Source organism: Eleutherodactylus coqui, chromosome 2 (genome assembly GCF_035609145.1).
Source record: "Eleutherodactylus coqui strain aEleCoq1 chromosome 2, aEleCoq1.hap1, whole genome shotgun sequence".
Classification (NCBI taxonomy): domain Eukaryota; kingdom Metazoa; phylum Chordata; class Amphibia; order Anura; family Eleutherodactylidae; genus Eleutherodactylus; species Eleutherodactylus coqui.
This window is the reverse complement of record NC_089838.1, coordinates 318,697,637-318,716,242: the sequence shown is the minus strand read 5'-3', so window position 1 is coordinate 318,716,242 and position 18,606 is coordinate 318,697,637. Positions and strand designations below refer to the sequence as shown.

The following is an 18,606-nucleotide window of genomic DNA, read 5'->3' as shown; positions in this document are numbered from 1 at the left end:
GTTCGAGAATGATGCTATACCACAGGGCGCTGGTGGACAAACTGATGGTAAACTTCCCATCCGACAGCGCTAGTGGCCGAAGGGGCATTTCCGCGGCCCAGGTAGCAGGGGAGGCGCAGAGATCAGGCAGCATGTACAGCGCAGGCAGGGGAACACTCTCTAAGGCCTTTGACAGCTTTATGGCTCCCCAGCAAGACTGTGTCACCGCTCCCCTGTCAAGGCTGAGTTGGCGGGAGCACTGTAAAAGGATGGTGAGGGAATACGTAGCCGATTGCAGCACCGTCCTCGGTGACGCCTCTGCCCCCTACAACTACTGGGTGTTGAAGCTGGACACGTGGCCTGAACTCGCGCTGTATGCCCTGGAGGTGCTTGCTTGTCCTGAGGCTAGCGTCTTGTCAGAGAGTGTGTTTAGTGTGGCTGGGGGAATCATCACGGATAAGCGTACCCACCTGTCAACCGACAGTGCCGACAGGCTTACACTCATCAAGATGAACAAAGCCTGGATTTCACCAGACTTCTCTTCTCCACCAGCGGACAGCAGCGATACCTAAGCAATACGTAGGCTGCACCCGCGGATGGAAGCATCGTTCTCTATCACCATCCAAAACGGGGACCTTTTTGCTTCATCAATCTGTGTATAATATTCATCCTCCTCCTCCTGCTCCTCCTCCTGAAACCTCACGTAATCACGCCGAACGTGCAATTTTTCTTAGGCCCACAAGGCTCAGTCATATAATTTTTCTAAACAATTTTTATACATTTCAATGCTCATTAAAGCGTTGAAACTTTCACCTCAACCAATTTTTATTTTAACTGGGCTGCCTCCTGGCCTAGTTACCAATTAAGCCACATTAACCAAAGCCATTAATGGGTTTCACCTGCCCTCTCGGTTGGGCATGGGCAATGTTTCTCAGGTACATTAGTACTGTTGGTACACCAATTTTTGTGGGCCCTCGCCTACAGTGTAATCCAATAAATTTTTGGCCCACCTGCATTACAGCTGACATAACATCAGCTGTGATGGGCAATGCAATGGGATATTTTTATGTACCGCCGGTGGGTTCCAGGGAGCCACCCATGCTGTGGGTCCACAGGGAGTTGTAAATGCATCTGTTTCCACTTCTAAAGAACCCCAGTCTGACTGGGGCATGCAGTGTGGGCCGAAGCCCACCTGCATTAAACATGACATTACTACCTCAACTGTGATGGGCAATGCATTGGGATATTTTTATGTACCGCCGGTGGGTTCCAGGGAGCCACCCATGCTGTGGGTGAACACGGAATTCCCATTGCGGAGTTGTACCTGCCTGTGACTATATATAAAAAAAATGCGGTCTGACTGGGGCATGCAGACACCTTAACAGAATGAATAGTGTGTGGCACATAGGTTCCCCATTGCTATGCCCACGTGTGCAGCTCCAGATGGAGGTGGCACAGGATTGGATTTCTCATTGCTTCTGTACAGCATTGTGGGCTATCGCCCCGCCACTTTTAAAGAGGGTCGCTGCCTAGCCGTGCCAACCCTCTGCAGTGTGTGCCTGCTTTTCCTGTGGCAGACGCACTTATAAATAGACATGAGGGTGGCGTGGCATGAGGGCAGCTGAAGGCTGGACAGGGACACTTTGGTGTGCGCTGTGGACACTGGGTCGTGGGGGGGGGGATTTGGCAGCATGTAACCCAGGAGAAGTGGCAGCGGAGTGTCATGCAGGCAGTGATTGTGCTTTGTTGGAGGTAGTGTGGTGCTTAGCTAAGGTATGCATTGCTAATGAGGGCTTTTCAGATGTAAAAGTTGTTGGGGGGGGGCACTCTTGCTGCTATTGTGGCTTAATAGTGGGACCTGTGAACTTGAGATGCAGCCCAACATGTAGCCCCTCGCCTGCCCTATCCGTTGCTGTGTCGTTCCCATCACTTTCTTGAATTGCCCCGATTTTCACAAATGAAAACCTTAGCGAGCATCGGTGATATACAAAAATGCTCGGGTCGCCCATTGACTTCAATGGGGTTCGTTACTGGAAACGAACCCTCGAGCATCGCGAAAATTTCGTCTCGAGTAACGAGCACCCGAGCATTTTGGTGCTCGCTCATCTCTACTACAGACCCATTTCCCTCATTAATTTTGGCATTAAGCTATGGGCCAAATTCTTAGCTTCTAGGCTTCAGAATTTTATTCCAACCCTGGTAGATAGCGAACAGACTGGTTTTGTTAGGGGCAGGGAGGGAAGGGATAACTGCCTTCGCTTGTTGCATGCGATTCGTCATGCACAGACACACAATATTCCTTTAGCTTTCTTAGGCAAAGATGCAGAAAAGGCTTTCGACCGAGTGGACTGGCAGTATATGGATGCAGCTCTTTTAAAATTTAAGATTCCTAAGGAATTTGTTACAGCTATTTTCTCACTCTATGCTCAACCTAATGCTAGGCTAAAAGTGAATGAAATATTATCCCCGCCTTTCAACATAAGAAATGGCACGCGGTAGGGATGCCCTCTATCACCCACTCTTTTTATACTCGCTTTGGAGCCCTTCCTCCAGACGGTTAGACTGGACCCGGATATTCAAGGGCTATGCATTGGAGAAAAGGTACTTTCTTCTGCTGCATTCGCATATGATATTGTGTTCCTGATAACTGAACCTGAGAAGGGTTTTTCTCGGCTCACGTTCCTTCTGGAGGAATTCGGCTCCTTCTTCAATTTCAAAATAAATTTCAGCAAATCAATCGTATTTCTATACCTGTGGCCCGTAGTAAGATTTTAAAAACTAACACTCCATTTGCGTAGTCAAAAACATCAATAGAGTATTTGGGGGTTAAATTAACAAAAAGGTTAGATGATATCTATACGGTTAATTTTCAACCCCTCTTAGCAAAGATCACGAACTTACTAAATTCATACGACCTCCCACTTATTTCCTGGTTCGGCAGGAAAAATATTTTAAACGCATATATACTCCCAATTATTCTATATAAGATTTGCATGTTGCCAATCCACCTGCCCTATTCTTTTTTTAAAAGCATCCGCTTGATATTCACGGGTTATGTTTGGAGACAGAGGAGACCGAGGATGGCGTTCTCTCTCATGACGAAAAGAAGCCAGGAGGGTGGTATTGGTCTGCCGTGCGTCCACGATTACTACAGAGCCTCCCATCTAAATTATTGGATGGAATTGGCCGTTCCGGCTAGGAACTCTCTTTTGCAAATCCTTGCATTGGGAGCCCAGACCCTTACCCTCTTGGAGGTTCTGTGGTTCCCGGCAAAATACGAATATAGAGCCAAAAACTTTAACCCCTTAATTCGTGGACCCTGCAAGGTCTGGGACAACTTGAGAGAATCCCTGGCCCCCAGTCCATCTCCAGCCACTCCTTTTATGTGTTCTACGTAAACTCCGGGGATTGGAAGGAGACTCTTGTACTGGGAAACTTTGGATGATGTTAGAAAAGTTGCAGATAAGAGATTTACAAGCCTTAGCGCATTTGAACCCAGAGGATATTATTAGTGTTCTCCTGCCAAATCAAACTTTCTCCTTTTTGCATAAGACACATTTTGACAGGGTTTTTAGAAATTTTCTCAGACTTCATAAATCCCCTAGGCCCCTAACTCCCTTCAAGAAAACTCTAGGTAATAAGCATCTGAGTGTTAGGAAAATTGCACTTCTCAGGAGAAATTTCGTTGCTCCGCCAAGCATTTCTAAACTGGTCTTTCTTATCTCATGGGAGAAGGATCTTCGTATTTTGCTTCCAGCTAAAGATACCAAGTTGATTTTAAGTACCGCATTCGGACACTCCCCTTGTATAATGGCTCAAGAGAGTCATTATATGTTATTGGTGAGGTGGTATAGATCACCCCAGAGGTTGTTTGACCACAAACTTGCCTCTCACAAGAGATGCTGGAGGTGCAATGATGGCATTGGCTCATATATTCATATCTGGTGGGAGTGTCTGCTGGTGGTTCAATTCTGGCAGGAAGTCGAAGCGGTGCTACGAAAGTTGTCCTCAAACAATCTGAAAATTACCCCAGAAATGGTATTTCTACGGAGGCCATCTACACATTTTCACCCCCAAAAACATAAGTTGGTGGCTTTCTTATTAGATGCGGCTAAGTCCCTCATACCGCGCCTTTGGATGCGAAAACTCCCTCCTACGTTAGACCAATGGATAGAAAGGGTTGACCTTACGTACAACTTGGAAAAGCGCACCAGCTGGGCAAGAGGAGTGCATGAGAAGTTCTTACACATCTGGGACCCCTGGAGAGTGTTGAGGAAGGATCTGGTAAAGCCCAAATGACTGCCCGAGCGTTGAATGGAGTGGGACAATAAGTTTACCTTATATTGTAACAGAGTGATCTGTTTTAGGTTATAAAGGAGCTATAACCCCCTCCCCTTTCCCCTTTTATACCCTTCCTTTTTTTCTCTCTTCCCTTTCTTTCCTTTTTACCATCACTTGATTCTATTTTCTTTTCTTTTTCTTTTCTTCTTCTATTTTATTGTTGTAGGTTAAATGGTTCTGATGATTTTCTATTTTGCCGTGTCTCAATCAAGGCCCAAGACTGTTTTCCTAGGCCTCCCTTAGAGTGTACACGGGTTTTGTGTATATTATTTTGCCACTGAGTGCTAATTGGGAGATTCAAGGAACGGTCAATGTACCTTCATGGCACTCTTATGTAAAATATGATATGTATTCCTATACAAAATTTCCAATAAAAGATGATTTAAAAAAAAAAGAGAGATAATAAGTAATAGTGGTAATCATTATGGAAGAATATCTAGCAAATTTATAGAGTCATTGATATGAAAATGATATATTATGCAATGCAAAGTGAATATCATCTGAAAGAAATCATGCAAGTAACTTCTAGAAAAATGTAAATAATGATGCATATAGAGGTCATGGCTAGAGATGAGCGAGTATACTCGGTAAAGGCAATTGCTCGAGCGAGCATTGCCTTTATCGAGTACCTGCCCGCTCGAGACGGAAGGTTCGGGTGCCGGCGCGGGGGAGCGGTGAGTAGCGGCTGTCAGCAGGAGCGGGGGGGGGGAGAGAGGGAGAGAGAGATCTCCCCTCCGTTCCGCTCCGCTCTCCCCCGCAGCTCCCTGCCCACCGCCGGCACCCGAACCTTTCATCTGGAGTGGGCAGGTACTCGCTAAAGGCAATGCTTGCTCGAGCAATTGCCTTTAGCGAGTATACTCGCTCATCTCTAGTCATGGCACAAAAGAAGTAAAAGAAGAGTAAAGGAAACAAATCGGGAAAGAAAACTTCTCTATAGCCTCAAAAGATAGATTGTAGTAATATATGATCCCAATGAATAACGATTAAGTCAATAACAGTAGTGAATAAAGGAGGTTGAAATAACCAAGAATCCAGTATATGATGTGGGGTAAACAGACCTTTTTGGCTCTCTTGATGGGAACAGAGGAGTACTAAAAGCCTGTTAAATTCCCAAGGAAAGGACATGGCTAAATAACAGGTGGTTTTTAATTGCAAATGGTTTTAAGGAAACAGGATGTGATGTCTAACTAGAGGTGATCAAGTTTTTGGATGTAAACGAAACGCGTTCTCCAGCTGTCCTGGTAAAATGAGCGCTGTCATCTAAATATAGCAGGAAGATATTTATTCACAAAACCCGTGTTCCTGGAAAGTTATGTCTGTGCATCAATTCTATGGTCTATTGTAGTGCGAAATACACCAAAATAGGGCATGCTGCATATTTTGTCACGAAACTGAAAATGGCATGAAAAATACGCTCATTTGAATACCCCAATGTAAATCAATGGGATTCAGCACAGCACATCACGTGTGTGAGAGAAGCCATAGTGTTTGAACACCATCTTGTTCCCCACTCCAGTTTCTAATTTACTTGACACACCTATTTAGATAGCTTGTTCAGAAGTATGGGACAATCAGAAGATTACAAGGCCTGAAGAAGAAATCTGCGATTGACCTTCACTCACACAAATGTCTATTCAGGGGAAGAAGAAGGCTAATTAAATATAAACTTTGTTTTAGAAATGTACTCTGCTTAGCAAACCGTAAAACAGATAAATCACAGAACAGAGTTCTTTATTTGATCTTCTATACATATATATAAACCTTAACTGAGCTCAGGAATGCTTACAGATTACCAATTAACGATCTCAGACAGTGAGCAAACAGCATATGCCTAGAGAAGCGTTTACCCATAGACCGATGTCACTGCACACTCTGAGTTCTAGTAATCAATGATAAAGAGGTGTAACAAGTTATGTGTATGTATAAGTCAGGTGACCCTTAGTCTCACTTTCAATGAATTTGTCTAAAAAGACTATAAATACTTTGGATTTTTAACAAATAAACTGAATCATTTGTGATTTACACAAATGCGGTGTGACCTGTGATTCTCCGAGCAGCTCGTACTAACTATAATATGGAACACAAGAATATACCTATAGAGCTCCATTTCAATGACATGTGCGTATAATACCCTGCACAAATATGCCTGTGTGAATAAGCCCTTAGGAACATATATCTGAATTACAGGGCTTTATACTCTGTAATATATGCAAGCATGTTTGATTTTAACAGCACACCACATGGCAGGTAATGGTATTGCAAGTAGTATTTTTAAAATTTATAAATTTAAATTTAGATTTTGTCTGAAACATTAAGATACGAAGAAAAAAATGCACTTTATAAACAGAATCCCAAAGAATTTGACTCATGCACTATTCCTTTCATAATCTTACCGTTCCTATACACTTATCCACCACATCTATCCATAGGGAGTCAGATACTATCTCGTCCCCAACAATGTAATATGCAACAATACGGAAAGATGGTATTAAATCCTCAGTGATGAACAGTGGCATAGTGACCAGGGATTGGCCCACCGGTCGGCTTATCTTGCCCGCTTTCACTATCTGGCCTTTGTTTAGGATCTGGAAAAAAAGGAAGTAATTTATTAAACTCACATACTGTATATTCTTGGTATTACCTAGCAACGATCCACTTTAGTATGGCGAACTAAGTGAACATATTTGTTTCCTTATCGTAATTATCCAGCTGTTCTTATTTTGGATGAAGTCCTGTGTGGTCTCATCTGTTGGTGCCATACTCTCGTATCACAGATAGGTTTTTCTTCAGCTTGACTCTTAGGCTAGTTTCACAAGGGGAAGGGCGATATCGGGCTGTGATCCCACCTTCTGAAAGCCCCGTGGATGCGAGGAGTTTTATGTGAAAAGAGCCTTGCATCACTGCAAGGAATCTCTTTCATCTCATTGCCTTTAATGGGCGCGGCAGCAGCGCTGACCCAATTGAAAGCAATGGGAGAACTCCGCTATCCTCTGACAGCAGAGGAAGGGAATTCTTTCATCCCCACGGGGAATCGCTTCACCCCCACCGCGTCTGCAGGGATTCCTCGCAGGGAGGAAGGGATCCCTTGCCGCTGCTGTCACAGAGGATCATGGAGTTCTCCCATTTCTTTCAATGGTGCAGCTGCTGCTGCCGCCGGGCCCAATGAAGACAACGGGTGATATCAAAGGAAGAAAGAACATGCTGCAATGTGTTTCTTACATAGCATCGAGTCACGGTGCCATGCAGGAAAACATCCCTCATGTGTATGATCCCATTCAAATGAATGGGGTTCATATTTGTGCATCTCGCAATGCACAAATATCACGTGATTTTATCGTGAAAGCACCCTAAATGGGATGTGATATCATGGTTTGTGGTGCTATCAGAGTGTTTTATTTACACTATGAATTGCTTTACAATCGTTTTTGTGTTAAGATAAGAGAACAATAGTTTTTTAATGGGTTAACACAAGATAACTTTCTGCACCATGCTATCACAATCAAGGTAAAGTTTGTTGCACTTGTATGCACTAGCATACAATGTACTAAGAACCAACTATAAGCGTTATTGTCAGCCGTGGGCCATCGGGAGCTGACAGTGGCACCTCACAGTTATAGCATCCTCTCTGTCGCTCAAAGTTATTGTGTGCCCATTAGAGATGAGCGAGCATACTCGCTAAGGACAATTGCTTGATCGAGCATTGTCCTTAGCGAGTATCTCCCCGCTCTGAAGCAAAGGTTCGGCTGCCGGCGCGTGTGAGAGGTGAGTTGCGGCCATGAGCAGGATTGAGTGGGGGGGAGAGAGGGAGAGAGAGATCTCCCCTCCGTTCCTGCCCGCTCTCCCCCGCCGCTCCCCGCCCGCCACCGGCAGCCGAATCTTTGCTTCTGAGCGGGCAGGTACTCGCTAAGGGCAATGCTCGATCGAGTAATTGCCCTTAGCGAGTATGCTCGCTCATCTCTAGTGCTCATCTGTCTCAGGGCTCCCCTGCCACATGGGCCCCATAGCAGTCATATGTTCTGCCCCCATTAGTGGCACGCCACTGGATTGTTGTTAGAGGTGTTAGTTAAAGCTTAAAGATTCCTGTCCAAAGTATGTCTTTGGGCTTCAAATTAGGCTGTTTTTATTGGCCGAGCTCATGACAACAGGAAACAAATCGCATGTATGTGAAGCCCATGCTTTCCAATGGGTTCCTTCATATTAGCGATGTTTTATAACCTGCTTTATTGCGAGAATACAAAATTGCGGCACGCTCCATACAGCTGTGATTTACGATGTTTTGTAGTCCATGTTTCCCTATGGAACCTTGCTTTGTGTTACATCGCACGAAAACACGATTTTCGTGCGCTGCGATGCAACTTTTAAAGTAGGAAGTCCTACTGTTAGAGGCCTAAAATAAGCCCTGGCTGCTTAAAAAAAAACACAAAAAAATACATCACCTAACAGGCACTGTCCGGTCCGCCGCACTTCTTCACAGCTGCAGCATACTTCTTTGTATTTTTCAGCCAGCACCTCCTAGTTTGGAGATTCGAAAACCCTGCTTCTGGGAAGCGCTGGTTCTGATTGGTTCTCAAGCACTGTGGCTTAGCTAATCACTACAGCACTTGAACCAATCAAAACCATTGCAAATTTCTCGCAGCAATATCGCTGTCACCCATGTAAAAGAGGCCTGAAGGGGCACCACCAGCTCCATTTTTTTAGGGCTTGGTTACCATCTCTCTGGTGAGTTTCTTGGCTATATTCCTGTGCTTGATCCAATTTGCATGACTGTTCTTGAATATCCTGTATACTGACCCCATCCTAATCTTCGGACTGTCTTCCAAAACTGCTTTTGAACCTGACATTCACCTGCCTGTTTGCAACCCGCATTTGGCGACTATCCTGTGGATCATGATCCTCGTTCTCGTCCAGTAAAGTTCACACCTCCTTGCATGGTTTTCAGGTCTCTGCTGCTCAGATTAGCTTCCCCCAACCTGTCTTGTTGTTAAGCTTCTTCCAACACCCTCAAGTCCAACTTGATCTCACTTTCCACTTGTGCAACTCTCTATGCCTGTCCATTGGCATACCTGCTGCCAGCTGGCCAGGAACCAGCATCCAGGTACACCCTGGACTAGAATACGTAGGGAACATAGCAACCATACAGGACAGCGGCCAAATAACATTGTTGTAGCTTGGCCAAACAACTCAACAATACAGTGCTTACATTACACCAACAAATACAGTTATACATAATTACCAAGTAGGTGAAGTGGTTGATCTGATTCTGGACTCCAACATTACTATTTAAGATAATAAAGTTTATGGAAATAATTGTTCCGGGTTCCTGGATGGTATTGGTGACGCCAATGTGCAGGTAATTGTACTGTGTACTCGGTGTCTTGTATGCTGTCACTGTCGTTTCTCCAGATGCCTGCAAGTTGTCGGGTAACCCGGGCACAGCTGTCCTTACCTGTGAGCAATAAATACATCAGAGAGATTAAGTCTGCATTGTGGATGGAGAATCTGCCTTGAACTATTATTTAAAGGGGTTTTCCCATTACTCCAAATTGCTTCACACAACCCCTCTGTCCTTCCTGGTCGCTGCTGACCAGGACATGTGACTGCTGCAGCCAATCACTGACTTTAGAAGGTCATTGGTTCTGGTACGCATGGGAAAACCCTTTAAATCTCATTCTGTCCACTTGTGACTCAAATCTTTACCGAAATGAGTAATTAATATTTTTGGAAATCAAATGTAATTGATATTTGCTTTAATTTTAAATAAGTCCTATGTGTCCCACAAAAAAAATGAGAAAAAAATTTGGGGTTAACCAAGAAATAATAAAATATCGCTTTACAATGCAGCATTTGAAAAAGGGGAATTTTTGCTTTGATAATGAAGACACAACCCCCCATGTATAGGTAAAACCACGTCAGCTCACCGCCACTTGTACGAGAGGATACACACTCTACAAGTCCAACGATCGATGCAAGGAGGCATAAACACTGAGCTGGTTCCCAGGGAAGGAAATGCCATAACGCCATGCTTTATTGGTAAACTGGCTTAGGAACTCATGGTTTGCAGACCATAAAACACCAAATTGACACATTTCCAGATCAATTTGGATTTATGCATTTGACCCTTTTTTTTTTTTTACTTTTGGAGCTGGAGTCTACCATTGTTACAGTACAAAACACCCAGTCATGAAGGTCTGTGCTGTGTTTATGTGTGGGGAGGGGTTGATTGTTTCTCCAGACAGAGAGCGCCAGGTTGGTGTAAAGAGTCTAAAGCTGAACATACATTTAAGATATCAATTGGACAATGATCATCCATATGAACGATCCAATCAGCAACACTGTACATGAAGATGGATGATCGGGGAGTCATTTGTAAAATAAAACTGACTCCATTGGGTTGAACATTATGGCAAAGGATCAGCTGGATTCGGCCAATCATTGAATACACTCACAATTTTGTCTGCGGCCAGCTGGAATTTTCCAATAGGATAGAACGTGTCTGTAGCAGACTATAATCTGCCATAGCCCATCGTGACCTATCCTTCACGTCACTTTTGCAGCTGGTGATCAGCCAAAATGGCTAAACCACTCCATATTGTAGAACATTTTCTATGTATATGGTCACCTTAATAGACCATGTAAACCTTGTTGTGAAAAAAATGCAAATTAACTCTGTTTCGAGACAGAAGGAAATCTTCCTCTTTAGTGCAACCCAATTTGTATACCAGAAATATCTATAAAAGGGAGAAAAGCCAGAAACTTCTGAAGGTGTCAGGTTGGCTTTCCCCAGGGGGTTGTACTAAGAGCACAACATCTGCTCATATGTTGTATTAGCATATAGGAATGCCATAGAGTGGGTTCCCCTGCTCAGGATCTCTCTCTATGACCCATAATGGAATAGTAAAAGTGACTTTAGATGTGGGGGACCTTCTGCTGTTCAAGTATTACCAATTTTGTCCTGGGACCTGAGAGTCACTTTAGCCGTCGTAGTTGAAATCGTCCATTTTCATAAACTTTAGTCAAATATGGGCAGCTTAATGGAGAATGAACTAAGAGAATGGAAGAGACAGGGATAACCACAATAGCAGGTAGGAAACTGACAGGGTTGGATTAAGGCTAATTTCCCACCGGCAAGCACAATATTGAGCTAACCAATGTGAAGGGTATCTGCGGATGCAAGGCATTTTTGTGCCAAAAACACCTTCCATCACTTCAGTGAAGTAGCGATCCTCCAGCGCGGATTTCACCCGAGGCGGAGGATGGGCAAGTGTTTCCAACTGTTTTCACTGGGAAACCTCACACACAGTGCATTGCATGCATATCACTGTGCGATGTGTTTTCCGGCCACATTGAAAACAATGGGCAAGGCGTTCCGAGAGAACACCTAAAGATAGAAGATGTCACAATTTTTCCTGCATTGCAATACATTGGGGTTCATACTTGTTCAAAATTTGTGCATCTCGTATCGCACAAATCTCGCACAATTGTCTCGGCCGTGTGGAAACAGCCCAATACATTCTTGCAATCGATGGAGGAATTTGGTCTTGAGATTAAACTTTTTTACATTATACTCAGATTACAGAAACATTTAAAATGATGGGGATTTGGGCAAAATTACTGGGTGTAATCGAACTAAATGTAGCTCTCTGGTAAGGTCTAGTAGTGTCAAGTCCATCAGAAAAGCAATAAAGTAAGACTTACAGTTATATGTAAAGATTTCAGATCTACGTCCGTGTTCAGCGTCAGTCGTGCCAAACCATTTTGATGAGTTTTAGCTCTGATACCACCTGGGTTTGCCACCAGCAAGATATTATTTGCAGGAGAACCATCTGGGTTGGTTACCATCACCTGCATGGAAGCAAAATACAAAATAACTCCTTATAAATGCAGGGAGGGAATGCCACATCGAATGTACAGAAAGTCATGACATGGAGGAGTTCTATACCTGTGCCAGAAAAGTTATGAGCTATAGTTTTGCGCTATATTGTATGCCAGTTTCTGGTGTAAATTCTAGTAAGTCCTTGTGACCCGCCGACATTTTTGAAAAGTGACCAGTAGCAGAATCTCCCCCCCCCCCTTCCCCACACACACACATACACACACAAAAAAAAGCTGGAAATTTTTGTGTAAATTTGTGTCATTTTTATCCCAGAAAACTGGTACCAGTGGTTGAGAAATTAGCCCGGTAGTACGTATCCACAGCTTTCAATTTTTTTTTTCACCTCAGCTTCCTACAGTTGTGCCAACATGCACAACCCCATCCCTGAATACGGGGTCTGGGTTGATGAGCTGATAACCCAGGGTTCTGCTCTCAGCAATAAGCTGATTATGCTGGGGAAGACTGTGGTCATCCAAGCTTTTTTTTCCGCTGTGGCCACTGTGGGGGAAATGCAGTATTATATAACATAATTGGTCTTTCTATAATAATAGGACCACACAAGGTCTGCCAGTAGGAAAGCACCCCCACCCCTCCCCCCTTACTGAACCTTTCTCTGTTTTGGCTCATTGATGGGGAACCCTGACAGGGATCTCGTTCATATGCCTCATAGGGGATACCAACAGGGGATAATATCTTGGCACATCACTTCTAATTTCATTATCCCTCACTTTCCTCTAATAAGCAGCAGTTGAAGCCTGTGCTGAACTTGGCAACTGAACAGCAGCATGAGCCCCCTGGCGGGCTACCTACTAAATACTTCAGTTGGCTCTTGTAGTATTTCCTTTTCCACAGGCCAAGTTTCTCAGTACTGTCATGTTATCATGGATAGCCCAAACTTTGGCTGTAGTCTAATAAAGAACATTAGGTAGTCTGTGAAATAGCAGCAATCAGATAAGTATATCTTTGGAGGGCTCCATGGGGCAAGCCCAACCTTGATTGAAAATGGCATACTGTACTGTAAATAGAATGTAGATAGAAAATACAAACCATGAGATCAAATGGCATTCCGGGCTTAAAATATTTGGACGTTCTGGTGAACAGAATTTTATATGGAGAATTCACAATGTAAATGTCATCCAACTCGGCTTCTACGAAGTCACTGCCTATAATAGAAAGAATCGCATTCATTGCTTGTATTCATGCTGCACATTTACAAATGGAAGAGAAGGGTCTTCAGGCAATAAGCAGATCACAAAGTGTCCCCCTGTTGAGACCCTCAGCGATCTGCAGTAACCTTTTGTGAACTTAACAGTAAGCCTTTAATTTCCTACAGCACCACCACAGGGGAAATCAAGTATTAGGGTAAAGTCAGACGAGCGTTTTCGCACCTATGTTTGCAAAAAAAAGCACATCTAATAGAACCATTGGTTTCCTATGGTGTATTCACATGCCCGTCTTTTACAGGTGCAAAATACTCACACCTGCAAAAGATAGGACATGCGTCCGCTAGCCCCATTAAAAGCTATGGAATGCAGGCACCAACCACAGTGATTTACAAGAAAGAGCTTTAAATATAAGCCATTCCCTGAAAATCATCCCTAGTTGTAGAGAAAAAAAATTACCCGCCTAGTAGTGCTGTCTGGGCTCCGGCACGTCTACTGTCTGGCATCCCGGCACTGATCTAAAGCACATTCTCCTGGCTGGGGATTGAAAATCCCCGACTCTTAAAAGTTCTGGTCTGATTGGCTGAGCGCTCAGCCAATCACGGGCAGTGCTCAGCCATTCATTGAATGACAGCTGAGCGGTGCCTGTGATTGGTCACAGTGCTCAGCCAATCAGACCAGCACTTTGAAGAGGCGGGGATTTTTAAGATTTGCATCCTTAGGGGGGTTAGAGAAATGTTCAGCAATTTAGATGGCCTTCAGCACAGAACATCATCTTACTGTCCAGCTTTCACATCCATGAAGCATTTTCATTCCATTTGCAGATTTCGTTTCTTAGTCATTTCCCTTTAATAATCAATTTTCTAACCTAAGTCAGTGATGACCGTCACCGAAACGTAGAGATTGTACTGCAGCAGTTCTTCGGGATTCTTGAAAGGTTTTATGAGGTCTTTTCGTAGTAGTTGTACAGGTCCAGTAGTTCCTTCAACAAACTAGACAATTAGAGAACACTCAGGAAAAGGAAATAACTGAGATGTGAAGTAAAGACAGCAGTGGCAGGAATCAATCGGTTATTGAGAACCCTTAATATTATAATCCATAATCATCACAAAATTATGATAAAATCAGCACTTATTTTATTTGCAATGCCATGGCTAACCACATAGATTGCTGTAATTATATAATATGCCTATTCAGAATGTGACACATACTCCGCCTAGTGGTAAAAAATATGTATTGCAGGTTTTATGTTCCCTTCTCTGCAAAAACATATACATTGGATATTTCTACAATAAGTGACAAGGCTTGTATTTTATCACCCAGGTTTCCATTTGATACATTTAGATTTGTTGTTAATATTTATATCTATCTTACTCAGAAAACCAACATCCTATTTGACGCATTTTACCATTTGTGACACCACTTGCACCTCTGCTACACACTAAACTCAGCATGTCTCCGACTGTTAAATATCTGATAACACTACTGGCTACATTTTACCATCCCAAATCAATTCTGCAGACAATAAATTTACATATACATCATAGAGCAGAGAGAAAAGTGTTCTAGATAAACTTACGGAAGAGATATCTAGTGCATTCAGCTAAGACTTCTAGCACCCAATGAATGACAACAAAAATATTGATGACCACATAGGACTTCATGAGACTAATGCAGACAGGAAGCTTCTTGCAGTTGCCGCAGGTCAGAGGAAGGTGCTGACATGTTCTGAACAGCTGACCAGACAGGTTTATTGATCCATCTGACCAGGAGATGTTTTTGCACTGCTCAGTGATCCAATTTTTGGGCTCTTTTTCCCCCTGGAGTCTCACCTTTCTGTTTCTCTTAGAAACAGTGGTGCAAGAACTGGTCATCTGCTATTATAGCCTATCCGTGCTAAGGGGCGATGAGTTCTACATTGGGACACATTAGTTGGAGCACCAGAGTTGTATTCGGATGCAGTTTCTTTACTGTGTAGTAGCTGTTCATCTGATCAAATCTTGACATCCTCCTCTGATCCTTTTCCTCTACAAGTTGTTTCCGTCCATGGGATCCCCTTTAGCTGGATGTTTTTCTCCAATCACACCATAATATGTATACTGTCCACACTGCTGAATAAGAAAAACCCACAAGGTTGGCAGTAAAATCCTGGCCGCGGCCAGTGTAACACCAATGACTAGAGATGAGCAAGCGTACTCGTCCGAGCTTGATGCTCGTTCGAGTATTAGGGTGTTCGAGATGCTCGTTACTCGAGACGAGCACCACGCGGTGTTCGAGTCACTTTCATTTCCTTCCCTGAGAAATTTGCGTGCTTTTCTGGCCAATAGAAAGACAGGGAAGGCATTACAACTTCCTTATGTGACATTCCAGCCCTATACCACCCCCCTGCAGTGAGTGGCTGGGGAGATCAGGTGCCACCCGAGTATTAAAATCTGCCCCGCCCGCGGCTCGCCACAGATGCACGCTGACAGAGATCAGGGAAAGTGCTGTCTTGCTGTAGCTGCTATAGGGAGAGTGTTAGGTGTTATATTCGTCTTCAAGAACCCCAACGGTCCTTCTTAGGGCCACATCTGACCGTGTGCAGTACTGTTGAGGCTGCTTTTAGCAATGTTGCACAATTATTTTTTTTTGTATATCGGGCGTGCAGACCATAGCGTCCTCAGTCTGCAGTCATTTTACAGAGTATAGGGGCAGTACTGGTGAGGCAGGGAAAGAGGTATACTGGCTATATAGGCAGTGGGCTTTTTCCCAAAAAGTGGAAAAAAATACTATATTTGGCCTGCCTGTGACTGTCTTCAGTTTACTGCGTGTCTGCTGGGGGTAGTAGTCGGTGATTAATACCCAGCCTTGCGCATAATTGTTTCCTGGCTGCACTGGGCTTTCAGTAACCACAGTCATCCTCCAACAGGGAAATCGAAATACAGTGTATATCACAGGCAGTGGGCTTTTTCCCAAAAAGTTTAAAAATATACTATATTTGGCCTGGCAGTGACCGTCTTCAGTTTACGCCGTGTCTGCTGGGGGGAGTAGTCGCTGATTAATACCCAGCCTTGCGCATAATTGTTTCCTGGCTCTGCTGTGCGTTCCGTAAGCGAAGTCAGCCTCCAACCACAGGCCAATAAGCAGCACATTTAATTACAGCATTCTGTTTCTGCTCTACTCGTAATACACCATGCTGAGGGGTAGGGGTAGGCCTAGAGGACGTGGACGGGGGGCGAGGACGCGGAGGCCCAAGTCAGGGTGTGGGCACAGGCCGAGCTCCTGGTCCAGGTGTATCGCAGCCGACTGCTGTGGGATTAGGAGAGAGGCAAGTTTCTGGGGTCCCCAGATCGCCGAACGGGCAATTTTTCTTAGGCCCACAAGGCTCAGTCATATTACTTTTGAAAACAATGTTTAATTCTCATTAAAGCGTTGAAACTTGCACCTGAACCAATTTTTATTTTAACTGGGCTGCCTCCAGGCCTAGTTATAAATTAAGTCACAGTAACCAAAGCGATTAATGGGTTTCACCTGCCCTCTTGGTTGGGCATGGGCAATTTTTCTGAGGTACGTTTGTACTGTTGGTACACCAATTTTTTTGGGCCCTCGCCTACAGTGTAATCCTAGTAATTTTTATGGGCTTCGCCTTCACATATGGTACAGCAAGGTGTGTGGGGTTGGCCTACACTTTTGCTACATAAATGTAACTGGGGCCTTGTCTATACTGCAACTACTGAAATGTGAAAGAGACTGTTATCTCCCTAAACTGCTGCAACGGGAATGTTACTGTGGCCTGTCTTGACTGCTACTACTACTGAAATGGAACTAATACTGTGCTCCCCCTATACTGCTGCTTCGGAATTGTTACTAGGGCCTGTCTTGAGTGCTACTATTACTGAAATGGAACTAAGACTGTGCTCCCCCTATACTGCTGCTTCAGAATTGTTACTGGGGCCTGACTGGAGTGCTACTACTACTGAAATGGAACTAATACTGTGCTCCCCCAATAATGCTGCTAGTGATATGTTAGTGGGGCCTGTCCCTAATGCTACTGCTGAAATGTTACTAATTCTGGGCTCTGCCTATACCGCTGCTAATGCTATGTCACTGGGGTGTGGAAACGGAGGCTTCCCAAAGACATGATGGCGGCGAGACCATTTCCCACAAACGCGGTTACTGTTAAGGTGCATATAACCATGGACACGTGGAGAGGACACGTAGTGCCTCAAAAACATCCCCCTCTTCCTCCAACAATGAAAACAGACTTGGCAAATACCTTTGCATTGGTCCGTCTGGTGGCAGTCCAAGAATTTCACCTTTAACGACACAACAAGAGAGCCCCCCCACCATCCCCCCGCCACGGCCCACTTAATCCTGGCCACATTCCGAAAACCAACTAAATAAAACCGCGCTACTAGGTCCGCAGTCGCCACCACATTCCCACCAACGCGGTTACTGTTAATATACATATTACCAGTCTGACTGGGGCATGCACTGTGGGCTGAAGCCCACCTGTATTGTATCTGACGTTAGCTCTGCTGTCCAGGGCAACGCAATCGGATTTGTTTATGTACCACCAGTGGGTTCCAGGGAGCCACCCATGCTTTGGGTCCACACGGACTTCACATTAGGGATTTGTACCTGCCTGTGTCTATGCATTAAAAACCCCAGTCTGACTGAGGCATGCAGTGTGGGCCGAAGCCCACCTGTATTTAATCTGACGTTAGCTCTACTATCCGGGGCACTGCATTGGGACAAACTACAGGAGCAATACAGCGCTAATGTGACGGGCACAGCTACGCTAGCATTGGAGTCAGCTGTAGGCACGCGATTGCTGAGGGTTTGTGCAGAGACGACATAATAATTATTTGGAATAAAGGCCCAGCACAAAATGAGGTGTATGAACAAATTAGTCAGTTTGAAAATTATATCAATAATAATTCTGCTAACTTACAGTTCGTTGTGACATATAATGAGAAGGAGGTACCATTCCTGGATTTAACCTTAAAAGGTAATTGTACTAAAGGAATTGAGACCAAATTATACAGAAAAACGACAGCAGGCAATACCATATTGCACGCAAATAGTGGTCATCCCAGACATACTATTAAAGCTATTCCTGTAGGAGAACTTATACGTGCTAAAAGATCCTGCTCGGATGATTTTTCATTTAATACAGCAAAAATAGATATTAAAAATAGGTTGTATCAGAGAGGTTACAAACAGTCATTATTAAAGGAGGCATGTACAAAAATAGAAGCAGTAAATAGA

General features: G+C 44.1%; 1 protein-coding gene across 1 annotated transcript in view; it reads right to left on the bottom strand.

Moving 5' to 3' along the window:
- Positions 1-18,606, bottom strand: part of LOC136610271 (A.superbus venom factor 1-like) — a 210,763-nt gene that overhangs the window by 156,052 nt on the left and 36,105 nt on the right. The window contains exons 9-13 of the mRNA XM_066589504.1: positions 14,225-14,348; positions 13,241-13,356; positions 12,016-12,162; positions 9,554-9,766; positions 6,714-6,905 (exon numbers count right to left, since the gene is read on the bottom strand). Of these exons, the coding sequence (XP_066445601.1) occupies positions 6,714-6,905; positions 9,554-9,766; positions 12,016-12,162; positions 13,241-13,356; positions 14,225-14,348 (792 nt within the window). The remainder of the gene's footprint in view (positions 1-6,713; positions 6,906-9,553; positions 9,767-12,015; positions 12,163-13,240; positions 13,357-14,224; positions 14,349-18,606) is intronic.